The sequence below is a fragment of the Fukomys damarensis genome, unplaced genomic scaffold (assembly GCF_012274545.1).
Source record: "Fukomys damarensis isolate Sample0158 unplaced genomic scaffold, DMR_v1.0_HiC HiC_scaffold_8, whole genome shotgun sequence".
Classification (NCBI taxonomy): Eukaryota; Metazoa; Chordata; class Mammalia; order Rodentia; family Bathyergidae; genus Fukomys; species Fukomys damarensis.
In genome coordinates this window covers 13,645,819-13,672,992 of record NW_022900920.1, presented here as the reverse complement: position 1 = coordinate 13,672,992, position 27,174 = coordinate 13,645,819, and the positions used below count along the sequence as shown (strand labels likewise).

Here is a 27,174-nt window from a genome sequence, read left to right as displayed (position 1 = left end):
CCCCCCCCCCCCCAGAAATGAATTCGTAAGAATTTTTAAGAAGAAGCTAGATGTGAGTTGTGTGGTAAGTAGCATTCTGGGATCCCAGCATTCTGGGAGGCTGAGGTAAGATAATAGAAAGTTTGAGCCCAGCCTGGGCAACTTAGTGACTTAGTAAGACCCTGTCTCAAAGTAAAATTTTTAAAAAAGGACTGGGAATGTAACTCAGTGTTAGTGCTACACACACCCACAAAAAATTTTTAAAATGAGATTCTTCTAGACCAGCGATGGTGAACCTTTTAGAGACTTGAGTACCCAAACTGCAATCCCAAACCCACCTATTCATTGCAGTGTCAACTCTGCAATTAAACCTGAATACTGAGGTTTTAGTTTAGAAAATACAAAAACAAAAACTTAATACATTAGTAGCTTTTGACTGAAAAGAAAAACATAACAGCATTTTCAGTGATACAAAGAGGTGCTGCTGCTACTCCTTTTGAAACATTTTCCCTTCTAATTCACAGAAAGAAGTAATTTGGTGTTTAGATTACATTGTCTGTCTTTTGAAAGTGAAAAATATGTGAACATATACAACACATTCGTATATACATACACATGTACATACAAATGTACTTGAGTTAGATGTTTCACCTAAAGTGAATCAAACTCTTGGGTTGCTTTTGGCAGAGCTTTGAACACTCAATGTATTTTATGAAATTTTATAAATAAATAGAATTTATTTATTTATTTATTTTTATTTTTTTTTTGAGACAGGGTCTCACTATGTAGTTGAGACTGACCTGGAACTCTGTATGTAGCCCAGGCTTGTCTCGAACTCACAGCAATCTTCCTGCCTCAGCCTCCCAAGTGCTGGGATTACAGGGCTGCGCCAGCACGCCTGGCAATAGATAGAATTTTACGTTAAAGCCTAAAGTCATAAGGTGCAGTGATGCTTCATGCACCTTGAAGTAGTTACAGCTTGTTTGTTTGTGATGGGAAATTGAATCTATGGCCAAGTACATGCTAGGCAGGCACTTACCACTGAGCTGTGTCTCCAGCCCAAGTTCTGGATTTGATAGAACTGAAGGGAAAAATAGTTACCTTCATATAGAAATATTATAGAAAAAAAAAGGAGATGGGCTGGACATATTGAATTCTAAATAAACTGCATTAAATTTTCGAAAAGTTGTGGGACTAGTTGTTTATTAAAACAAAAGTTTTAGAGTTGTGTACTTGGACATAATTAGAAATAGAAAACTCTTTAACTGTAGTTTTGTGTGTATGTTATTAAAGTTTGATGTTAGGTCTCATTCATAGTAGTCAAGCGCTCTACATCCCTAGCCCTAGGATTGTCTTTTAAGTCAAGTAGCACTTTTTTTGACTATTCTCTGGGCTTATCCTTTGGGAAGATTTATCACCCCTGTGTCATTGAAGCTCTACTATGTTTTAACCCTGATGACTTCTAGGTTACTGTTAACTCTTTAAGTATGTTTTGAAACTTTTTATAAAGTAGGTCAGGGATGGGATTTGCAGCTGAATATATGTGCATATAGCAAGGAATATATTACCAACATTGCTGCAAAAATTAAAATTTTCTAAAAGAAGGTATCGATATTATGAAGGATTTGAGGAGTAGGGTTGTCCAAGGCCTTGTTCATTGCTAGGCCAACACTCTACCACTTAGCTACAGTCTTAGCCCCTAAATATTTTGTGTTTTTTTTGTTTGTTTTCTTTTGAGATGGAATATCTCACTGTATTGTCCTTCCACTTTAGCCTCTTGAGTGCTGGGACTTTTAAGTGGATGCCACCATGGCTCTGTCATGAGTTCTTAACTGGAAAAGTGTGTGTATATTGTGGGCGGAGTGGAGACATTCTTTGGGGGAATGACCTGGAGTTGAATGAATCTATAACCCTGAAGTCTGAACACTTTCATAGATTGCCTTTCACGGCCCATAGATAATATTATAGAGGACTTTTTTTAATGTAGGAGTCATACTGTCTTTGTGTTTCTTGTATTGCCTAGTAATTGCTCAATAGGCAATGAGTAATAAGTTATCATTGTAAGGCCTTTTTTTTTCTTTTAGTAAAGTGGAAGATTGTTATACCTATCTGTATGATATATCTATCTATTTTGATTCCTACTCCAAAATGGCAATTAAAATATTAAAATAAACACTAAGTAGTTTTAGGTAATATTAGCATTTTTGTTTGATAATTTTTTGAAGCACTTAAAATTATTTGGTCTTATAATCTTGTGTTTTTTTTTGTTTGTTTTTTTTGAAGCACTATTTATATTAAATTGGAAGCTAATGTACGCTTTTCCCCAAGGCTGCTTATTCATCTGTACTGCTTAGTAAATAAACACAATTACTGTTTTTAACAATAATTTATGTTAGAATTGATAACATAATTCAGTGGGAATGGAAAGGTTTTTTTTAAATGAATTTGGAGAAAGTAATGCTTATTTTATCCTCCACCCATAATTGGCGTGTAATGTTTTGTTATCTGATTCAATTTTTACTTTATTAGAAATTCTTGATAGATACAAGGAAGTTTATGATAGGATCTGAAATAAAAATATTGCCAACTTTTTTTTTTTTTTTTTTTTACAATGAAAATGTTTCATCTTACAATTTTCTTGTTTCGTTTTGAGACAAAAGTTCTTTCAAAGCCTAACAGTGGTATGGAAAGCACAGCTTTTTCTTTTTTCTTTTGGCTTTAAGAATGCAGTAAAAGTACAAAAGCAGCCTAACACAGGCTAGAAGAGTATCCAAGTCTCCTTTGTGTTTCCACAGTCAGGATGAGTGCAGGACTAGCACAGGGACTTCCTTCCTGTATTCTATAAAATCTTGTTTCTTACACTAGGTTATAGGTTTTAATCCAGTTATGTATTCTCATATTTCTTCTACAGCACTGATAGAAGGTAAGTTCCTACTGATGCAGTTCCAGTTCTAGAAGTTAATTTTTAAAAGGGAGGGAAATACTAATTTTCCTTATATTTATTACCTTTGGGAAATTTAAGTGATACCTCAGGATTCAGGAAATATACAGAAACACTTAGATTTTGATGTGAATGTTACAGGTTTGTACCCTTTAAAGGAGGATAGAATTAAGTGCTTTTCTATCTCGATGCTTGTTTTAGGGGTGGTGGAAGGTGATTTAGCTGCCATAGAAGCCTACAAGTCATCAGGAGGAGATATTGCACGTCAGCTCACTGCAGATGAAGTGCGCTTGCTGAACCGTCCTTCTGCCTTTGATGTTGGCTATACTCTGGTACACTTAGCTATACGTTTTCAAAGACAGGATATGCTAGCAATATTGCTTACAGAGGTAAGTGTGGCATTTTGATTAGATATTCTTTTATTCTAAGGAAATGTGTTCTTTAGTATTAATTTTTGATATTATAATGTTTCTCTAAACAGTCCTTAAATATTTTATATATTATTACCCACATTTAAGAAATAATGTTGAGCTGGGCGTAGTGGTGCATGCCTTTAATCGCAGCACTTGGGAGGCTGATGCAGGAGGATCTTGTGAGTTCAAGACCAGCCTGGGCTACATTGTGAGCTCCAGGTCAGTCTCAACTACATAGTGAGACCCTGTCTCAAAAAAAAAAAAAAAAAAAAAAAAAAAAAAAAAAAAAAAGAAAAGAAAAATGTGAAACTCAAGCAATTTCAAAAATATGTAATTTTTTTGTTGTTGTTTCAGAGTCTTTCTGTGTAGTTCATGTGGCCATGAACTCAACGATATAACCCAGGCTGGTCTCAGTATTGTACTGATCTTACTGTGTTGGGATTGCAGGTGCACACCACCATGCCTGACTAACAGTATACAATTTTTAGGGGCATGTGCTTTTAATTTTTTCCTTTCAGATGAGTTATTACTGTGTTGCCTGGGCTGAGCTCAAAACTCCTGGGCTCAGGTGATCTTCCTGCTGCAGGTTTCTGGGTAGCTAGGACTGCAAACACACACCATTGCTCTCAGCAGCATATACTTTTAAAGCAGGAGATTTTGCCACACTACTTCAATCAAACATTACTTAGGGGCCGGGTATTTAGCTCAGAGGTTCTGCCACCTGCCTCGCAAGCGCAAGTTCAATCCCTGATACCTACCAACCAACCAACCAACCAACCAAACAAACAAAAAACAAACATTACTTGAATTATGTTTAAAAGGCACTGGGATGTATTTGTTATTCATTTAGTCATTCAGTTAAAAAATACTTATTGACTGTGCTGTATGCTAGACACTGTGCTGAGGTCGGAATTGTGAAGGCATTGGCTTTTTCTTTAGTAGACTTCTACAAAGTAGAAAAATGAATGGATAACTCTACAGCGTATGCAGTGATAAAGTGCCAAGTGCTATGTGAGTGCTTACATGTGTCTGCATGTATCCCCCCTTCATACTCAGAGCAGGTAACATTTTTAAGCTATATATAGAGGAGTAGGAGTTAGCCATGTGAAGTGGGCCAGCGGAGAGAAGTTTATGCAATTTATACAGGGACCAGAGGTCATGATATATATCTGTGGTGAATTCACTTGCATATTTATTATTCAGGATGATTGAGTAGTGATTGGGAACTGAGAAGGAAGTATGAGAGATGAACAGGGGCAAGCTTATGAAGTCTTTTCTATGTCAAGGCATCTTAAAGATTATTCTGAGGGCAGTAAAAAGGGAAGATTATCCTGAGTGTATTCCTTCTTTGTCAAGGAATTTTGAGGTTATTTTGAGGGTGTTGAAAGACGAGGAAGGACAAGAACATGAAATTGACATGAACAGATTTTGTTTTGTTATGCATTGGAGAGGAGTAAACCTAGTTAGGAGCCTGTTGCAGTGAGACTTGCCAGTAGCATAGTGTAGAAATGGAAAGAAGCAGGCTGGTATGGAAATGTACTTAGTCTTAAGAAGCCGGAGCATTGGGTGTGGGAGTAGTGTAGTGAGATAATGGACCCGACTGATTCTGAAGTTTTCTAGTTATAACTAGATGTTATAAATGAAAAGATTGCAAATGAATTATTCAAGATGTGATTTTATTATCCAGGCATTTTTTTTTAATAAGGGAAATATAGTAAAAATACAAAGTTTGATTGTGGACTCAGAATTTGTCATTACACAGCTTATGTACTTAGGCATATTTGTTTATTCAAATTTGTCACTATTTGGGAACCATTATGTACAGGGTACTGTGTAGGGTGTTATAAAACATGCAGGTTAGATGAAAATATAATTGTCACCAGCCATTGTGTTCAATTGGGTTAGTTTCCTTTGACATCAAGAGGAAGAAGTAGGTAGACCCAGGAGAGGTGTATAGATATGAAAGGTATGAATGCACTGGACAGGCTTACTGAGTATAAGGGATAAGAGCACTATTGAAAAGAAACATTAGAGAGAGATTAGGAAGGACATAGGATAGAATATTATAGGTGCTTTGTGTAGTGTCTGAGTCCTGGCTGCATGTGTTTTATGCCACTTGTGTTGTGAATTGGAAGGGATGTCATTGCGGTGTAGTTGCTGGTGGTAGCAGAAGACAAGATAGCAAAGGCAGCTCTGCACCCTGGTTAAAGTATTTAGGGTATTCATAGGTTCCCCTCAAGTCAGAAGAGAACAGGGTTTAGAATGGCCTGTCATAAGTCACTGGATTTATGAGAAAATCTAACAGTGGGATACTAGTGTATTTATTACTTACTGCCATGTCACAAGTTACCTGAAAAGTTAGTAGTTTAAGACAACAGTTATTTTTTACTTCAGTTTACAAGAGTCAGGGATACAGTAGAGGCTCAGCTGAATATTGTGGCTGCATTTATAACAAGGTTGCAGTCAAGTTCTTGGTGAGGGATCTAGTCAAGAAGCTAAACTGGGGTTAGAGGATCTGTTCTCAAGATCACTCACATGGTTGTTGTCAGGAGGCTTCAATTCCTTGCCATGCAGGCTCTTGCACAGACAGCATTGACTCATGTAGCAGCTGTTTTACCCAGAGCAAATGATTCAGGAGAGGAAAAGAGTATGAGTGAATGATCCAAATAGAACCTGCAATGTCTTTTATGGACCAGTTGAGGAACCAGCATACTCTTAGCATTGCCAAATTCTGTGAGACAGGTAAAAGACATGTAAACCAGCATGGGAGAGGTGGAGGGGGTTTGTTCAGATCAGAAACAAAATTGATACGTAGTCTCAGTGTAGTAGTTACTTCAGAGAGTAGTATTAAGAGGGTTAGTAGGGAGACTTGAGGGGGGTGTGTGGATAAGGGTTTGGGATATGTCTGCAGACAAAGGTTCTTTGGAATGAGAACAGGAGAATGTTGACTTTGGGATATGTATCTAGACTTTTCATTTCTTTTTATGTCAGTGGACATAAATGGACTCAAAAAACTGTTTAAATAAACTAAAAGTAAATAGGATTACAAATGGTCAGTTAAATGGAAATATAATTATTAAAATACTAAGCCAAATGAGTAATTTATAAGAAAATGCATTTTAGTATGGTCAAGAAGTGAAATTGAAGGATTTAAATTAAATTAAAATTCCCACTTATGTTCACGGACCCTTCCCAAGTTCATGGACCCTACATCAAGAACTACAAACATTAAGATGTTGGAAATTATAAGGTTGAAGAGGCAAGAAGATGACAGGCAGCCTTGAGAGACATGTTCTGCTTAAAGTGGTGGCAAAAGAGTGAAAACTTAAGAGGCCACACTTCTCTTGGAATGTTTGTAGTATTCAGGGTAGAGTCCAAGTCGTTTTTGAAGTTTTACATTTTTTTAGAAAGGGTCTGAGGGTCAGCAGATTGGAAAGGGCTTTTTTTAAAAAAATTTTTTTTACTTTTGGTATCTTATGTTAGCAATGTTAGCCAGTAAATTCTTAATAGAACTGAATTTTTATGTGAATTTTTGTATCCCTGTGTTATGCAGGGATTTTTTTTTTTTGGTACCAGGGATCGAACTCAGGTCCTTGTACTTGCAAGGCAGGCCACTGAACCGCTGAGCTAAATCCCCAGCCCTATGCAGGGATTTTGAAACCTTCTTTACTTAATAGTAATTATAGTTAAGTTGTCCACAAATATTACATAGTTGAATTATCAGTAAAACTTATTCTTTGAATAGCTTTACTGAGAGACTTGCTGCTGCAGACTCCACAAGACTGGGAAGCTGTCTTTAGGAAGGTCACCAGATTGCTTTTCACCAGAGAGGCTGGGAACAGAGCTAACTGGTTCACTCAGAGTTGGCACCAGACTTAACTCACTAGCAGGAACTCATCTTTTATTTCTAAATTTTCTGTGCATAGACATCTTCAGTTCCACAAACTGAATTCAACTGAAATATAAAGTGAAATCTTTGAATGGTTTATTGCTTATCTGTAGTTTGTTGTATTTTCTTTCTTAGTGGCCTCTGTGGTAATCTTCTTTGTACCATCACATATCAACATCTGTCAGGCTGGACTTCAGGGGTTTTCTGTCTTTGTTCAAACTGGGAGATGCCAAATACTTGTAAAAAAAAAATTTAAGTATGGTTGCCAGTAGGGAAGTGGAATGGGTTTGAGCCAGAGAGAAATTTATTTTCTTTATTTCAGGTCAGGGTACTTGGAATGTATCGAAGAAGAATGTTTAACTTTCTCTCTTTGTGAGCTGGAATTTTGCTCTCCCCCACCCCCTTTTTCTTGGATGGAACTCAGGACCCTGTGCTTGCAAGGCAGGCGTGGTACCATCTAGGTTTTCTGTCTTCCTCCTTCCTCCTGTTATATACCTTTATGAACAGCAGCCTTTTATATTAAAAAAATTTTTTTATAGGGTTTTTTTGTTTTATTTTGTTTTGTTTTGTTTTGTTTTTTAAGACAGGGTCTTATTCTGTAGTTCAGGCTGGCCTTGAACTGTCACTATATAGTCCAGTCTGGCTTTGTGCTCATGATCCTCCTGCTTCAGCCTCCCTGTGTTAGTTTACAGATTTGGCCCACCACATTGGGCCCTTTTACTGAATCAGGGTAAAACACTTTATGGCTGTTTCCCTGAAAAGTTCTACTAATACGTACCTTTACTGGTGAGGTAGTGATACTCAATACATTTTAACATTGGAAAGATCAACTGAGTTATTGAGAAATTTTGCTAATTTCTTTTAAATGCTATTGTGTTTGGCTTCTATTTATGATAAGAGCAAAGTTTCTTTTGTATTTAAGGTGTCCCAACAAGCAGCAAAGTGTATTCCAGCAATGGTGTGTCCTGAACTGACAGAACAAATCCGGAGAGAAATAGCTGCTTCTCTTCATCAGAGAAAAGGGGATTTTGCTTGCTATTTTCTTACTGACCTTGTAACGTTTAGTTTGCCAGCAGGTAACTCCAAAAAATGAAATTTTGATTTTATTATATTGCATCTTTGCTTATGGATGAAAATTGTGGTTTTATGAGGAAATTGTATTATGAAATCTTAATTGATTTGATTGATCTTTTTATGCTGGAAATGATCAGTTCAATAGCTATTTATTTATTTATTTATTTTTTATCTTACTGAGTTTATTGGTACGTTTTAAGTATACAGTACATATTCATCATTGGGATCTTGTACCTTTACATGACAGATCTTGGTTTTCATATTTTCCCCATACCTCTGCTCAAGGGCTACTTATAAACAAATGCTTTATTATCAGTGACTGATTTCTTTGTGGGCCTCAGATCTTTGAAAAAGTCTTTTGTCCATTCATTTTCCTTTTTTTGTGTTATTTCAGAATATGCTTTTTAATCTGTTTTTAACTTTCTCTTTTTAAGTCTGTATATTTTGAAATTACATAGCTCTTGGTTAACTCCTGTTTAAGAGACAGAATTAAGAACATAGGCTTTTGATGTGTAGAGTTAGGTTATTTGATTTAAAGATGGTGGTACAAAGCCAGGTGTGGTGGCGCATGCCTGTAATCCCTGCATTGGGGAGGCTGAGGCAGGAGGATCGCTGTGAGTTCCAGACCAGCCAGACTGAGCTACATAATGAGTTCCACATCAGTCTCAATTACATAGTGAGACCCTGTCTCAAAAAAACCAAAGGGAAAAAAAAAAGATGCTGGTGCATGCCGCCTGCCTTGCAAGCACAAGGGCCTGAGTTCGATCCCTGGTACCCGCCCTCCCCGAAAAAGACACTGGTACTTTTGAACACATCATTCCTTTTGACTCATTACTTTCATTTATTTCTACTATTTTTGTGAAACATGTTTTTATTTTTCAGTTCATTGGCAGTTGAAAATGTCTCCCAGGATGCCTTTTGTCATTTGGCATTGAATAAATACACCAAACATCAAAAGCTTTTAAAATCAGACTTCCTTCTGGGATCTGAATGTTTTGAACTATTGTATTCAGATATAAATAGAAGCAGTTACAAATGGTAGATAATAACTAAGCCTTCTAAAATCAGAGCAAATTTAATTTGAAATGCACTCTCCATATTTAAGCTCTCCCCGAGTTATGATTAGATTTTTATTTTGAATTGAAAAAAAATTTTTTTTGAGATAGAGTCTTGCCATATAGTTCAAACTGGCCTGAACTCACCATGCAGCCCAGGCTGCCCTTGAACTCATCCTTTTGCCTCAGCCTCCCAAGTGCTGGCATTATAGGCATGAACCACCATGCCTAGCTGAAATATACTTAAAAAAAAAATTGTTAAGGGTGATTTTATTTTCATAAAAACAACATGAAAAACATAAACCTTTCATCTTTAATTAAAATAATCAAATTGTGACCTAATTCCTTGTTTTTTGCGACAGACTTCTGATTACTTATCTTTTAAATGGATTTATTTTTTTCCAGTATCCCAAATGGCAGTGCCATTTCAAACTTTCCCCCAACCTGGTAACACTAAGTATTTTTTCTTTTCTTTTCTTTTTTGGTACTTGGGATTGAACTTGGACCCTTAACTTGTGAGGCAGGCAGCAGAACCACTGAGCCAAATCCCTGGCCATTTTAAGAACACCTAAGCGTTCTTAAAATAATAAATTACATTCAAAATTTATTATGAATCAGTCTCAGTAGACAGAAGAGAAGATGAAAAGCAAAAAGCCCCTGGGCCAGGTATTTAGCTCAGTGGTTGCCATCACCTGCCTCACCAAGCTCAAGGTCCCAAGTTTGATCCCATGTACCCCGCAAAGCCCCTTTTTCCTACAGAGAACTATTAAATAATGTGTATACTGATACATAATTACAAATAATTTTTGATTGTTGCTACTATTCTAGAAAGGAGCATTTAGAAGTTTTATCTTTTTGTGGGTGTGGTAGCACACATGTAATCCCTATAATTTTTTTTTTTTGTTTGTTTGTTTGTTTTTTGAGCCAGGGTCTCACTATGTAGTTGAGACTGACCTGGAACTCACTATGTAGCCCAGGCTGGTCTTGAACTCACAGCGATCTTCCTGCCTCAGCCTCCCGAGTGTTGGGATTAGAGCGCAACCACACCCGGCCAATCCTATAATTTTTTTTTAAAGGAAGATTTTTTAAGGGTAATTATTCTTACTCCATGCTAGTTAGAGAGAGGAGGATTACAAAATACTGAGTGACAAAATGCATAGTTCATTAATTTTATAAGAAAATTCTAGAGTTTGAAAGTAACAGGTCTGTTTACTTACCCGTAAAAAGAGAACAAATATTTATGTTTAATTGCTCGAAATGTTACTCTTTATATTTTAAATCAGGGTTTGGCAGCAAAATATTGGAAGGAAATATTGTATATCCCAGACACATTACATAATCACAGTAAAAAAAAAATCTTGTCAGTATTAAGTGGAAAGGGAGTTTTATAGAGGATATTACTGTGAGAGACTGGTGTTAAGTTTATTAAGTTATGAAAGAAGAAACATCTTTTAAATCTGATCTTTTTTTGTAGATATTGAAGATTTGCCCCCAACAGTCCAAGAAAAATTATTTGATGAGGTGCTTGATAGAGATGTTCAAAAAGGTAAGCATGTGTGTTTTACCTTTTATCTGCTAATTAACACTTACTTTGTTTTATAAGGTATGGAGTTGTTCAATGTATAATCACATTTCTTATTTTTATTAATTTTATTTTAAATTAAAGATATACTGTCCTTAAGAGCAGTGTTATATTCTTTTGTTTTAAAATAGTCATTAAGACTGAAGGTATATAGTTCAGTGGTAGAGCATTTTCCTAGAAGGCACAAGACCTTGGGTTTGACCTCAAGCATCAAGAGAAAAAAAGCTTACTTATGATTCTTTTTTTTTGTACCAGGGATCAAACTCAGGACCTGTGCTTGCAAGGCAGGCAACAAAATCTCTGAGCTAAATCCTCAGCCCTTATTTATGATTTTTAACTTTGATGGAATAAACAAAGATATAAAATTCTTAAAATTTTGGTTTTTTACTTCTGATTAATGAATATATTTTTATATTAAGCAGTTTTTAGAAAATAAAATTATAAAGAATTTAAAAGTTGAATAAAATATTCCAGAGCCTGAAGAGTTTTGACATAACTCAAAAAGTTTATATTATCAAATTTATTTAGGCATTTATTAGTAAATTAAATACATATCAATCTTTTTTTACATGAAAAAGGTTTTTCATTCCATTGAGTATTTTGTAATTACATAGGCGTAAAAGCAAACATGTTATTCAAGTTCTATTGAACATGTTATTTAAATTCTCCATAGAGTTAGAAGAGGAATCGCCAATTATAAACTGGTCCTTGGAGTTGGCTACACGTTTGGACAGCCGACTCTATGCTCTTTGGAACCGGACTGCAGGGGACTGCTTACTTGACTCAGTACTACAAGCTACCTGGGGCATTTATGATAAGGACTCGGTGCTTCGGAAAGCTCTGCATGACAGCCTGCATGACTGTTCTCATTGGTGAGCTGGAACCCTTCACTGTTTCTACCTGCACTGCACTTGCTGGAGCATTTCCCTGTGTGAGCAGGAAAATGAGTTAGATTTTCTGTGGCAGCTAGGGGAAAAACCTTTTTTGGTTTTGAACTGTAAGACTTTGAATGTCTCAGGGGCTTTAATTCCTTTTAAAGCTGAGCTTTCAAATAAAAACATTTGAAGCTTTAAAGTGGAAACTTTTAAATTTTTATAGAATAGAAATAATGTAAGGTTTAATAGCCTTAAATATTGGTAAGCTATTTTTTACTGATAATTTAAAAATACTTAATGATTTCCTATTTTTGTTCAGCTTTTTTTTGTTGGGGGTACTGAGGATCGAATTTGGGACCTTGCACTTGTGATGCAGGCAGCAGCACCACTAAGCTAAATCCCCGGCCCTCAAGTTTTATTTCTTAAATGTCAACATAATCTTACTGACATTGTTTTATAAGCTATTTTTCTTTCTAGGGGAAGGACTTGACCTCACTTTTTTTGCACATTTTCAAACCCTCAGAAATGTGAAAATAAAAATCACACCAGACCAGGGATTTTAGCTCAGTGGTTCCACCACCTGCCTCGCAAGCTCAAGGTCCTGAGTTGGATCCCTGGTGCCAACAAACAAACAAATTGCACCAAATCCCAGTATCATCTTCATTTGATTGACTTCTTAACATTTTGGCTTACCAGCTTCATCTCTACATATTTTTATTTGTTGTTGTTTTCGGTTTTTGGAGACAGGGTCTCACTATGTAGTTGAGACTGACCTAGAACTCACTACATAGCCCAGGCTGGTCTTGAACTCACAGTGATCCTCCTGCCTCAGCCTCCTCTGAGTGCTGGGACTATAGATGTGTGCCACCATGCCCGGCACATCTCTACATAGTTAAATACTCAGCTATATCAATTAGTTTTAGACCTCATAAACTTTTACTCTTCATTTCAGTATACATCTTTCTAGAACAAGAATTTTCTCCTCAATCACACCATTACCATTACCTAAGATTTAGATACCTGACATAACAGTTGATAGTCATATTTCTTCAATTGTCTCAAAAGTCCTAGTGTCTTTTTAGCATTTTACTAATTTACTGGTTGTGCATTTTTACGATGTATTTAGAGATTACATGAAGTAAATAAAAATATAAAGAGAACAGACATTTTGACTTGTTTCATTGTGAAAGATCTAGTACAGTACCTAGACCAGCTTGATGATACATAGTGAATGCTTTTCAAATACTGAATGAAAATACTGTAGAATTTGGAAGTGAGAACACTGTAATTAACTTTCTTGAGCTAAATTGTAGATTAAAGCATAATACTGTAGAGCAGAACTTTTTTGATTACTTGAAAAAAGAGCTCCCTGGCTGGCAAACCTACATGTAAATCTGATTGGATGCATATTATAGATAGAGGAAAAAAATGTTTCATTCAGATAGATAGCTTAGTCATTTAGTCTTTTTCCAGGAAAAAGGCTTTGTTGCCTTTTAGTGGAGGTGGATGCTACCGATTAATCTGGTGGTATGGACAAGACCATTTCTGTGGTAAGGGAGTTTATCTGGCTAGGTACATTGGATGTAGTTATTTAGCCTGTCTTGTTCTTCCCTGTCAGGTTGCATGCTTATCAAGCAGGCTGATGAGAGATCTGCCTATGCTAAAAGGATGAGAATGGTTTGGTTCCCACGGTAGCAGTCTGTTGGCATTGTGGTTTTACAGTTCTGCCCCGTAAGTTTGGTTTACGTGATTGCTCTGTGAAGTAGATCTGTTCCCTTGTATTAATGAAGTTTAGCTGTGGTGGATCTACCAGTTGGCAACTTTCCCTTTTAATAGGCAGCCTCTGACAGTCTTTTCCCTAGTGGTAACTTTTTGATTTTATTGTAAGGCAAGCAATGTGTTTTTTCCTAATTGTGATTTTTAAAAATTTTTAAAGACATTTGTGGTTAGTAATAATAGCTTAGGCTTATCTGACCTGTTATGCAAGGCTGGCAATAGGTGATCTTCTATAGTAGAGTTGCCACTGATAGTTGGATTGGGCTAGAATCCTAAGGTGCTTGTGTGTCATTTGTGGTCCCTTATGTCCAGCACAGAAGTACGAAGAGAGTACTGTAATCTGAGGTAGTATGTAAATAAATGCTACAGTGGCCGTTCCAATGAGAAAGAAGGCAGGCTGGGGACATGGCTCAGTGGTTCTACTGCCTGCTGGCAAGGACCCAATCCCTGGTACCAAAAAAAAAAAAAAAAAAGGACACTGAAGTATTTCAGCAGAACTTGCAGTAAATAGTCCTTACTCCTCTAAAAGGGTGCCTCAGGAGTGAGGCAGGATTCCTCAAAGTGTGCTTGACACCACTTCCTCTTATCCCTGCTGAGAGACACCTTTACCTGGTGGTTTGGGCTGCGTTGAATGCACTAATCACAGGGACTTCCTTATGCAGTGGTACCTTGGTTTGGTTTATGAACCTAATTTGTTTTATGATTTTGGGGAAGATGGCTGGGTTCATGTTTGTGTGGGCAAAATGGCCATGGCCGTGTTTGTCAACCAATATGGAGTTTGTGAATGGAAGCAAAGTTTTGCTGAATGCTTTTGTTTATGAATCAAGTTGTTTGCAAACAGAAGCTATCATGAGCAGAGGTATTACTGTGTTTTCTTAGGGATGGAGGTGGGTCAGAGATTAGCTAATGGGAAGGAAAGGGGCTGTTATTGCTATCAGTTCAAGGGTTCCATGAGCTCAACATGTGACTATTATAAGGTAGAATGAGAAGGGTGAGAAGCATAGGATCTTAGCTCAGTCTAGGAGAGGTGGGGCCCCACCTATCACTTGTGTGGTTTCCTTTTTTTTTTGGTGACGGGGATTGAACTCGGGTCCTTGCGCTTGCAAGGCAGGCCACCGAACCTCTGAGCTAAATCCCCGGCCCGGTTTCATTTTTTTAAAGGCAATTCTTTCCTGAAGTACCCTTTTGCCGATAATCCACATCAAGTAGAAGATATATTTTAAGTCCTGTAAAATTTCTAGTAAGAACTGAGAATGCACTTTTCTGTTATGGCAGGCTACTTTTATGTGTGTGTGGCTATGCAGTTCTGTTGGATACCCGTGATATTGAGCTGAGTCTGGTTCTGAAGACCGGACATGCAGCATTGTACTTGCCTTTCTTTGACATGTTAATATGATTTCTCAGAGGAACAGTTGGGGCTATGAATGAGGAAAAAACCAGGACAGTTCATACAAAATTAGTGCTGTTTTTGTTATTTGGTACTGTTACATGTAGGTTTGAGTTGTTGTTATATTTTTCAATATAAACTGCCACAAATGCTATTTTTTTATTGGAAGACAAATATATAACTGTGCTTCTCCCAATGCATGTGCTATCATATGGGCAGATGTAATGAAAATGCTAAAAAGTAAGATGAAAATGTCTTGCAAAAATTCTAAAGAGGTGAAGATGTGGCTCAGTGGTAAAATACTTGCCTAGCATTGTATGAGGCTCTGGATTTGATCCCCAGCATCCTGGGGTGGTTGGAGGGCTAGGGAATCTAAGCCTGGATTTTGGATATTTTTTAAGAAAGGTTTGTTGGCTGGGTGTGGTGGTGCACGCCTGTAATCCCAGCACTCGGGAGGTTGAGGCAGGAGCATCGCTATGAGTTCGAGACCAGCCTGGACTACATAGTGAGTTCCAGGTCAGTCAATTACATAGTGAGGCAGGAGCATCGCTATGAGTTCGAGACCAGCCTGGACTACATAGTGAGTTCCAGGTCAGTCTCAATTACATAGTGAGACCTTGTCTCGGAAAAAAAAAAGAGAGAAAGGTTTATTGAAGTATAATTTGTATACCATAAAATGCATTTGATTTATTCTGTACTATTGAGTGATTATTAAATTTATAGAATTGTGAAGCTACTGCTACAACAGAATTATAGAATATTTTCATCAGGCTCCTCCTACTTTCCATCCCCAGTCCCAGGCAACTTATCTACTTTGTGTCTTACATTTGCCTTTTCTAGACATGTCAGGTAAAGAACCCCCAAATATGTGGTTCTTGTGAAGGACTTCTTTCTTTTATGCAGCTTAAAATATAAAAAAGATCCAGTCATGTTGTAGCGTGTATTGGTAGTTTGTTCCTTTATATATAGTCATTTTTGTGTATATATGAAGTAGTACATGCAAATCATCTTGATTTGCATTTGCTTAGTAACTGATGACATTGAGCATCTTTTCATGTGATAGTGATGTATTATCATTCATATGTTGTCTTTGGTGAATTAACATTCCACATTATACACACATACATTTTGGGCTTCAAGCATGCTAAGCCAAATTTCCAGCTGTCTTATGCTCATTTTTAAAGCAGTTGTCTTATTATTCAATTGTAGATATTTTTTATGTATCAAATCCCTCGTTAGGTGTTTAATCTGCAAAGTCTTTATTCTGTTTTCTTTCATTTTATTAATATAGTCTTTTGAGGTGCCACAGTCTTTAATTTGAGTTAATTTAAGTTTATCAGTATTTTTCTTTCATTGCTTGTGCATTGCATCTAAAGAATTCTTTTCTAGCCCAAGGCCACAAAGATTTACAAACCTTCTAACTTTATGTTTTTTTATTTTATTATTATTATTTTTTGGTACTGGGGATCGAACTTGGGACCTTGCACTTCTGAAGCAGGTTGGGGAGCTACTGAGTTAAATCCCCGGCTACACCTTTCTTCTTCCAAGACTTTAACTTTTACATTTAGGTTTTTGATCCATTCTCAATTAATTTTTGTTTCAGATGTGAAGTATAAAGATCTAAATAAATCTTTTTGCATGTGGATATCCTTGGGCTGTTTATTGAAAAGACTTGTTCTCTGTCCTGTTTTCTGACACTTATCAAAATTTTTGGCTACGAAAGTCAAATTTTCGATTTATATGTCTCCTGTTGTATCAATATGAGATTATATCTTGATTTTTGTAGTTTTTAAATAAGTTTTGAAATCAGGAGTCTTCTAATTTAGTGTTTCTTTTTCAGAATCGCTGGCCATTCTGAGGGCTGTGGATTTCAGTGTAAATTTTAGGATTGGACTTAATCAGTTTATACAAAAATCCTCCTAGGACAGTGATTGGAATTGTACAGAATGTATAGATTCATTGAGGGACTATTTTAGCTTGAAAGTATTGAGTCCTACAATCCATGAACATGGAATTTATTTTTGAATGTTGAAGAAAAATTGCATCCCTGTACTATGTGCTCACATGTTGCTGAATTAAGAATATTTGCCTGTTCTTCATGAACTAGCTTGCTTTTCAAATTAAGGGCTTCATGTGGGAGGTGATTGAACAATTATTTCATTGTCTAAAAATTCAAATATATTTCTCTAGTTCTTAGCTACTGTAAGAAAAATACTTTTATTTTAAAAATATTTTACATTGGGATTAAAAAGAAATGTACTAATATAAAATAAAAATTGAAAAAGATAACACTCAAAACCTCTTAGTTACCTAGAATGTGATTTTTTTCTTCTTTTAGGAGTACTGGGAATTTAACTCAAGGCCATCCCACTGAGCTACATAGGTGTGTTGTTAGTTAATTGAAACAGGGTGTTATGTACTTCAGGTTGGCCTTGAACTCACAGAGATCCTCCCGCCTCAGCCTTTTGAGTGCTGGGATTACTAGTGTGACCCACCCCCAGTTCTTTAAAACATAAAAAAAAAAATTTGCAGGGACAGGGTTTCCCTGGCCCAGACTGGACATGAATTTGCCATCTTCCATCACCAGCTTCCCAGAATGCTGGTGTTATAGCCATACACCATTATGCCTGACTAAAAAATGTTTTTTAGCCAAGTAAAAACATTATGGAACATTATGTCTTATTCATTTTAGAAACTATATTATTTTAGTTCTACAGAGTCCTTTATTAAATTACCACACAGATGCCTAAGATGCCATTTAATTTAACTTTACTATGTTGGAACTTCCCACAACAGTGGATTGGTTTTTCTTTTTTTTTGGTACCGCGTATTGAACTTGGGTCTTTGTGCTTATAAGGCCGGCGGTGGAACCACTGAACTAAATCCCCGGCCCCATCAGTGTATTGTTTTTTTGGGGAGGGTGCATTGCTACTAGGGATTTGAACCCAGGGCCTCCCATGTTAGGAATATACCCTGCCTTATACCTAGCCCCAGACTGTTTTCTTGTCTTTTACCTAGAATTGAAATATAAGGAGTGTGATGTTTATTATACATGTGCCTTTACTTCGGTCTGTAGTTGGCTTGTTTTATAAGACCGTGAGCCACAGTTCTGAGCATAAATATTTCTGGTTTTAGTTATTATTTTATATAATGAAAGTTTAGATTTTTCTTTTAGTTCTTTAGTCTGCCAGAAATCCATTTTTAGATTTGCCTCATTTATTAGGGTGAAACATTAATAAAGATATTAAATATGAAAAGGGACTTGTTTTTGTATTTGCAGCGATAATTTTTAGATTATCAGGTGAGCATCAGATTTTGGGGGGAGTACTATGGATTGAACTCAGAATCTTTCGTATGCGAGGTAGGCAGTAGAACCACTGAGCTAAGTCCCGGCCCCGAGAAGCATTATTCTCAACTGTCTATACTGGCTAACAAACATGAAACACTTAAAACCATCTGTCACAAACATGCCACATCTTATTAGTGTATCATTACTTTTGTAAAAACAGGAAATGTCCCATGTATTCATGATAACTATAAATATCTGATGATTGGTTGGGGATTTAGCTCCGTGGTTCTGCTGCCTGCCTTGCAAACACAAGGTCCTGAGTTCGATTACTGGTACCACACACACACACAAAAAAAAGAGAATAACTCTTCTCATCACTAGTGTTTGATATTTGATGAACGTTTTTGATGGGGTAAATCAAATTCTGCCTGAAAATACATTAAAAGATGTCTGCTAGCAGAATGGAGGCATTTTTAATTTGAAAAATATATTGAAGCCTAGTAAAAGTAATAAAATTAATCTCTTCACATGAATTGCCTAAAGGCTACATTAAATAAGTAACTGAAACATTGAAAATAGTTTGTACATGGCTTATTTTATTTTACTGTCTCGTCTTTTAGGTTTTATACACGCTGGAAAGATTGGGAATCCTGGTATTCTCAGAGCTTTGGTTTACATTTTTCCTTGAGAGAAGAGCAATGGCAAGAAGACTGGGCATTTATACTCTCTCTTGCTAGTCAGGTAAGGACGCTGCAGGCCTAGTTGCTCCTATGAAAAAGGTAAGCCATATGGTCTTAATTCCTTACTTTGTTTGAACAAACCATGTTGAAGATATTGTGGTACAAAGGAAAATTACTTGCATCAGTCAGCTTGGGTTATAGGTATGACTGTTGTTTGCCAAATACATGACCATAGCAAGCTTTCACTGCAGAACCTGCAGAGTAATGTGTTTCTCATGTTAAGTGGTAAGAACTGTCAAAATGAAAGTGGTATTGTGATGATTCTAAGTACCTTGAGATTGCTCTCCATTCCTCCTCCACACAGGAGGTTTTATTTCTATTTTATCTACCTGCAGGTTAGCCCCTGTTCTGGATCTGAGCTGGGGCTTACCCAGGATCATTGCAGAAGTCATTCTTTAGAATGTGTCCCAGTGAAGAGACTTCATCCTATTCAAAGGAAAAGATGTAGTGTAGCTTACTGTGAGCTAATGGGAATAAACTTTTCTGCTATCTGTTGTCATTCTTTTGTAAATGAAGCCTCTGTGTAACACAACTGTGTGGGATCATTCTTCTTATACCCTTGGATTCATGCTTGTTTCATTCATTATAATAAAGTATAAATTTCACATATGTACACAACAAACTCATCTTTCTAGAAAGCACTGTAGTTTCTTTGAACCCCCAGAAGGGATGTCTGGGCTGTTAGGGCAGAGTTCGGTGGCTAATCTACATGAGATGTGTGCCTCATGGCTCTGTTGTTAGTCACTGTAATTGGAAGATAGGCTGATGATTACTATTCACAAATTAGGTGATACTGCCATTTAACTTTGTGAAATGAAAGTTCATCTTTTTTTCAGGAGACTTTGTTGTGTATAGCACTTTCTCGGTTAATCAGAGTATGATTATACAAATCATGCTTTGGTGTTTGAATCTCTGGTTCTTGAGATTGCATGGTATTAAGATTAGATGGAAAGGGTATCTCATTATCCATATCTACTGTATTAGTGAGTTTGGGTAGTGAATACTTGTGCATAGACACTGTAAATCTCTATTACATTTTTATTGCACTTTGCTATTTGTGGAGTCAAATGGTTTAACTTGACAGTGTATTTTTTTTTGTTAAAAATGAATTGAGCTGGTGGTGGTATACACCTGTAATCTTAGCATTTTGGATAATCAGGTGGATTGCTGTGAGTTCAAGGCTAACCTGGGCTGCAGTGTTGAAGGTTAGTCTGAACTAGGGAGACCCTGTCTCAGAAAAACAAAAAAATGAGACAATGTGAAGAAGGTAGTATTAGTTTTTACACTTCAATTTTGGTAATAGTTTATTATAAAGATAAATTGTCTGTTTTTGTTTTGTTCTGTACAGCCTGGAGCAAGTTTGGAACAGACACACATTTTTGTACTTGCACATATTCTTAGACGACCAATTATAGTTTATGGAGTAAAGTATTATAAGAGTTTCCGGGGAGAAACTTTAGGATATACTCGTTTTCAAGGTAAGCCATTATTCAAGAACACTTCAGAAGTCTTTGTTTTGTATGATAATAGTTTGTATCATTAACAGAGAGAGAATGATGAGCAGGTGGCTCTTGTGGACATGTGTCCAGTGGCATGTGCTACACGAAGCGGGGGGCCTGGGCTATTTCCACCTGAATGTTTGTGATTTTTATCTGCCTTTTTACAGGAGTTTATCTGCCTTTGTTATGGGAACAGAGTTTTTGTTGGAAAAGTCCTATTGCTCTTGGCTATACAAGGGGCCACTTCTCTGCTTTGGTTGCCATGGAAAATGATGGCTATGGTAACCGAGGTGCTGGTGCTAACCTGAACACAGATGATGATGTCACCATCACATTTTTGCCTCTGGTTGACAGTGAAAGGAAATTACTCCACGTGCATTTTTTATCTGCTCAGGAGGTAAGCAGCATTTCAGGTTGATCTTATCTGTCACTATGAATTAAATTTGAGTGACTGTAGTAAATGTAATTTTCTGTAAGTTTTGGACTGGTAGATTGAAATTCACCTTTTCAAAATTGCTTTAAAACCAGGCAAGGACCTGAGGAGTAAAGTCCTTGCGTTTAGGTGATGAATGCTAAGAACAAGAAAAAAGCCTAGGATGATAGAGACTGTATTAAGAAGGGATGTGAGTCTTGCCATCTAGAGCTATAGAATTCCCATAATTACCAAAGCCAGTGTGGCCAAGGGGAATGGTAAAGCGGAAAGAGGGCAGGCTGGAAGATGAGCAGGACTGGCAGGAAGAAAGGTTTTTTTAGCTCTTTTATTCATTTGAGTAGTTCAGGCTGGCGTCCAACTCACAGAGATCCTCCTGCCTCAGCCTCCCAAGTGCTGTGGATTACAGGCATGTGCCACCACACCTGGCTGTCAGCTCTTCTAAAGCTCTTGATTGTACTATGGTTGAGCTGGAAAGCTATCAGCCAGTGTTCCTGGAAGAGGAATGCTGGCTGCTTGGTTGAGGCTAGATGCCTAGGTAGTTCATCGTTAGAGACAAAGGAGAGTGAGCATAGATAGTAGAGACTTGGCAGAGGAGTTAGAGAATGTACAAAATACTCAGAAACCCATATTCATATAAAATTATTGATCTTTTATTCAGTATACTAGTAATGATCATAAAACATTTATAATCACAACATTGAGAAAAATAAGTGATACACCATATCTTGTACAACTTAAGCCTATACATAATTTACCGAATAAACTTACCTTGTCATATGTTTGAAGTTGTGACTTTCTTTTTCTGGCATTATCTTTACCAGGATCAATTAGAACATTGGCCTTTTGCTATTACCTCCTAGGGTGTTCAACCCTTTTCTGAGAATTTTCCCATCGATATTTAAAAAAAAACTGGTTTTTAATTACGAAAAGTGGCAAGAGGATGAAACCACGCTAAAACAGCTTATGAGTTTGGCCTTTTCATTGTCATACCAGCTAGCTGTAGGTTGTTCCTGTCAAGTCTGATCTGTTGTATTCTCTTTCTTCAAACTCATCTCAAAGCTAGGTAATGAGGAACAGCAAGAGAAACTGCTCAGGGAATGGCTGGATTGCTGTGTGACTGAAGGGGGCGTTCTGGTTGCCATGCAAAAAAGCTCTCGGCGGCGAAATCACCCCCTGGTCACACAGATGGTAGAAAAATGGCTTGACCGATACCGACAGATCCGGCCTTGCACATCCCTGTCTGATGGAGAGGAAGATGAAGATGATGAAGATGAATGAAACAGATCAAGAAGACCAAGGCATCAGCGCTGTGATTTTCAAAATTAGTGTGGTGCTCCAAGCAGAGTGTAGTGTGGAATGAAACAAACCGGGCAGGATTTGTTGAAATATTTTTTGGATCCACACAAAGTGGGGATAATTTATCTGCTGCATGAGGAGACTGCGAACTTTGGTTGAACTAGTTTGTTAAAAACAAAACAAAACTAATTTTATTAAGACAACCTTTTTTCCTTTCAAATTGTAAATCTGTCTATACATGTAACGCATGTGGTTGTGTAAGAAATTGTGTAATAGGACAAGTTGCACCAGCATCTTCATATTATTGAGAAGTTTTTTTGCAGCATGGGCACTTACAAAAAGCACATGGCAGACAACTCTTATTCCTTGGAGATAATTCTCTTCATTAGAACTTGGCATTCTATTTTCACCTTAAAAGATCCATTTTACATTACGTCTCAGATTTGGAAACTTTGTACAAATTATCCACAGTAAAACAAAATAAACAAACTTTTATTTTAATTTAGTTCCTGTTGTGCCCTGTAAAATAAAATCAAACAATTTAGGGAAAAAACTTCCAAGAAAAACTAATAGTTTTTTATTGAGTAAACTTCACATAGGCTTTTTTTTTTGTCTTTCAGGTTTTCTGATTTGCCCCCTTTTCAGTATTTAGGTATTTATTTATTTGTTTGTAAGAGTACCCTAAAAGGAGGGTTTTTACTCCAGACTCTGGGCAGTGGTCATTTGTGTGTATTTATTCCCTGGATGGAAAGGGAACAGGCTAGCTTGTCACTGAATGGATTGTGTGAAATGTTTACTAGGAGTCCATCCAAAATGTTCTACTCCCAAATTGCCAGGCAGAGGTGTTTGGATTCTTCCTGTCTTTTATCACACAGTACCTCTGCTCTAAGCAAATGCTGTTAGAAGGGCATGTCTTTGCTTGGGCTGATTGGGAATACCAGTTCAGTACAGAATAAAGATTTTTAAAATGGAATAAGGTGGTAAATGCATTGTATGAATTTCTATGTAGTCCGATTTTTTTTTTTTTGCATGTTGGTAATTGTGGCCATTCTTATTTAACGTTAAAACTATAATCTTAGGTAGAAAAACTTTTTATGAAGAGTTCTTATTTGACTACTTCAGGTATACACTAAATACTAGATAAATTTCTGGCCTATCTCAGGAACACACGATTCGGTGTCCTGATAAGCACTTTTATATCCTATTGATGTGGCAAGGAATTTGCAAAAAAGCAAACACGCACACAAACATACACACTTTCTTCCGTTTGATGAAAGGCTATGAAAACCTTTTAAGTATTTGTTTTCTGTTTAGATGGCATTGAAAAGTATGTAATCTCAAATTCAACGTTGAGATACTAAAAATAGAAAAATATCTGAGCTGTCATGTATGTCTTCAAGGTCTTCTTTTCTGAACACTTAGTAAAAAGCATTTCCAGGATGGAAGGATCATTTTTGCTGCGTGCTAAAACTTGCAGAAAAGTTATTTTTACAGTATGATTCCATATACATGAGTCATTATATTACAGTGTTGGTAAATGCTACTGTTCTAAGTAGTTTTCTTACAAATTGAAACTGGTTTGCTTTTAATTTGGTCATTAATGAAGTTTTTGTAAGGCCACCATTCTGACTACTTAACAGCATCTGCAGTAACTGTTCTCCATGCACAGGGATAGTTCTTTGGGGGCAGCGATCCTGTTCCAGTTGTTGAGCAAAATCTGCCCTCCCAAGTGAAGCCAAAGAGAAATGCTGGAGAGAGAAGCACCTGATGTCTGGGGTCTACATTGTACTAAAACACTATCTGGAGAATCACTGGCTCAGTACTCAGCATCATCCTGTGTTATGTCCAGTGAGTGTCCTTTCCCCAAGTTCCCTCTAATTTATGATCAGTGATTCTGACCACGTACTGTTGATGGATACAGCATTCTTCCCTGTGGGAAAGAGTTAAGATGGTTCCATTTCCTTGCCTCCAGACAGGAATGGAACTTTAAGTAGTTTTCATAACAGACTGGCTAGCTATTAAAGGCCAAAACTTTTGGTAAACTAGTGCTCTCTTTAAGCTCTTGAACTATTAAACAGCCATAATTATTGTCGCAAGAAAGAGAAAAAATTCCTTTATAAAAGGTATATGCAGGTAGGTGACAGATGTGAATGTCTTTAGGACAGTAACACATGAATTGTGTGAACTGAATTTTGTTTTTTTTCCCCTAGGATGAAACCAGTGTGGTGGTTTCTGTTCTCATTTGAAGTCAATTTATATATAATTGTTTCCAAAGGACTGTTTGAGCAATTGAGAACTAATTAAAACCCAGACACACCATGGATTTGGACTTACCGTTTCTATTTTTGACTTTTAGGCTTATCCAATCTTAGGTTTGAAAAATGGTTATGGTAGAACAATGTCATACAGAACTTTTTATGCAAATTTCATTGTGTAGATAAGTGATTATGAAGATAAACGGTCTGCATACTGAGGTGATAGGCCAATGTGAGTTTTCATTTTTCTACTACCTGAAAATGAGGAGACAGAAGGCCAGGCAGGCTAATGCTTTAACATACTAGTTTTGTTTGTAAATAGGAGGGGAAGAATAAGCAAAAGCTTAGAGGGAGTTTGACTCTTGAAATTGTGGGAATTAATACTAATATAGAGTTCAATGCTATTTTAAAAGATCTATTAAGTGAACTTAAACTTCTCAGTCTGTAAAAACAGTTAATGTTACTTCCCTTTCTAATGCTTCAGCCAGATAATTTGGTTTTGGGTCAATTAAAATCAAAATTCTGAAAGTAGATGGGCTTTGTTTCTGGAATTGACCTTGTCACACATGACTTCATCTTAAGGATGACATGAATCGAGAACGATGGACTACTTGTATGAGGTTGCTGTATTGCAATTCATCGCTGTTAACACATGAGGTAATTATTAGCATTCTTGAGTCTGCTAATGGGAAGTCACAACCTTGGAGGAATGAGAGATGGATGAAATTGGCTGACTACTTGACAATGCAGTTGTGTTTAAACATCTCAAGCAGAGAACTTTTACATTGGTGAGATGTACTTGAATTTCAGAACTTAACAAATTTTAATTACTTTTTATTGAAAACTGCACTGAACGCTAAATGTCCACCTTTACAATAAACAAATACAGTAACGGTAACTCACACTAAAACAAAACATACTTCTGATAGCCATTATTTTCTGTTTGGGACAGTTTAAAGTTTTTCTCTTGTCACAAAAACAGGAATGTACCTATACAAAGGCTCAAAATAGGCCATCTTTTTAAACAAAAAGGCAATGATTCACAAAAGACTATGAATAGAACATGTAACTAGTTGATACAAATCTAATAGGATTTGTTAAAATCAGTCACATCTAATAACACATCTGAAGTGTTCTTGTATAAAATATCACGTGAAGAAAAGAATTTATCAATGTCTAAAAAAGTGGGTTTGTTCATAGACAATCTGACAAGTTACCATAAAAAGTGTTTCCTGAGACATAAGGAAATGCAACATTATTCTTCTTGAACCTTACAGTTCAAGACTTTCCACTCAATAAAATAGCTGAGGATCTGAAACTGAGAAAATATATTTGAGTACAAACAGCTTGTGAAACTTAATATTTTTTCTTTTTTTTTTTGCATCATCAGAGGGTATTACTGAACTAACAACCAACTTGCGCGCTGCTCAGTATGCAGTTCAGATGTGAGACACACCTCTCTGTACAGGAGCCCGTGCTCTTCAATCCTATTCGTGCAGATGTCTAACAGGCAGTTTTCTCCCCATTTTGTAGTAATTTAATCTTCTATTAATAAAAAGAGGTAACAAGCCCCCATAGACCAAAGGGACTAAAGTCATAAGATGGGGACTTCCTCTTAACATTTTTTAATTTTGATGTTTGGAACTCTTGATGCAACATTCTAGAGCAAGGTGCTCAGGACCTGCTGTGTCCAAGGGACTGATAAAGGAAAAAGCTCTATTTATTCTTTGTGATTTGATGCACAGATGAAAAACTTAACACACAATAACAGAAGTTGGTCGTTAATAAGTCACGTCCTAGTCTTTCAGCTTCCATAGCAGACATCTTCAGTTTTCTAGCTCTTGTAGGTTTAACACTGCAACATCAAGGATGTGTATGTCCAGGATCAGTTAAAAAGACTGTCAAAAGACTTTTCTCTTAGTTTATCCATTTTTCACTGTCTCTTGGTCCCAAGTTTATCCAAATGATTACCTTTCTCTGCTATTGCTCGTTGGGGTGCTCTCGATTGTCCCCATGTTTTGTGGGTTGGTTGGGAGAGGGAGCTTGGGAAGGATGTGCCACGGTGGGGAGGTTGTGAGTCACCGGGATGCCTCCAGGGATAATCCCTTCCATGGCTGCAGGAAGTCCTCCTGGAGCCACACCTACAATGCCTGGTGGATACCTGAGGAGCACACAGGAAAAAGAGCCTTGTGAGTCCAGGACAGTGTCTGGTCTGGTCTTTTTCATTATTATGGGACAGTGTGTTTTCCTCCCTCTCCCCAAAGAAAGGAGAAATGGAAGTCTGTTTTTACAACATGATACAATGGTACTTCATTTAAAAACTGTAATCACTAGGCCAGTAATTTTGTAGCTTTAGAGAAACTATGTGCCTATACTGTTTGAAAAACAATAGAAAATTTTGTAGAAAATAGGCAGCAATGGGGCCAGGGATTTAGCTCAAGTGGTGTTGCCGTCTTACCTTGCAAGTTCAAGGTCCTGAGTTCAATCCACTGTACAAAAAGAAAAGAAGAGGCTCCAAACTTGGAAACTGATGATTTCCCAACAGGAAATCTCAGAAACCTTAATGTGCTGTTAAGGACTATTGAAATTCTAATCTCTTGGCAGATCAACCGTGGAGTGTATGCTTGTAATCCCACTTGAGAGGCTGAGGAAATTTGAGTTCAGCCTGGGCAACTCAGCAGGACACTATCA

General features: G+C 36.9%; 2 protein-coding genes across 6 annotated transcripts in view; one reads left to right on the top strand and one right to left on the bottom strand.

The window, feature by feature from the left end:
* The window catches only part of Zranb1 (zinc finger RANBP2-type containing 1), a 52,296-nt gene extending 29,095 nt beyond the window's left edge, over window positions 1-23,201 (top strand). The window contains exons 2-9 of the mRNA XM_033761365.1: window positions 3,122-3,309; window positions 8,145-8,298; window positions 10,826-10,897; window positions 11,607-11,805; window positions 18,881-19,001; window positions 20,349-20,478; window positions 20,667-20,896; window positions 21,992-23,201. Of these exons, the coding sequence (XP_033617256.1) occupies window positions 3,122-3,309; window positions 8,145-8,298; window positions 10,826-10,897; window positions 11,607-11,805; window positions 18,881-19,001; window positions 20,349-20,478; window positions 20,667-20,896; window positions 21,992-22,210 (1,313 nt within the window). The 3' untranslated portion in view covers window positions 22,211-23,201. The remainder of the gene's footprint in view (window positions 1-3,121; window positions 3,310-8,144; window positions 8,299-10,825; window positions 10,898-11,606; window positions 11,806-18,880; window positions 19,002-20,348; window positions 20,479-20,666; window positions 20,897-21,991) is intronic.
* The window catches only part of Ctbp2 (C-terminal binding protein 2), a 107,023-nt gene continuing 102,883 nt past the window's right edge, over window positions 23,035-27,174 (bottom strand). For all 5 annotated transcript variants that reach the window (XM_010621201.2, XM_010621209.2, XM_010621191.3 and 2 more), the window contains one exon: window positions 23,035-26,644. In XM_010621201.2, coding sequence (XP_010619503.1) covers window positions 26,464-26,644 — 181 coding nt within the window. In that variant the 3' untranslated portion in view covers window positions 23,035-26,463. The remainder of the gene's footprint in view (window positions 26,645-27,174) is intronic.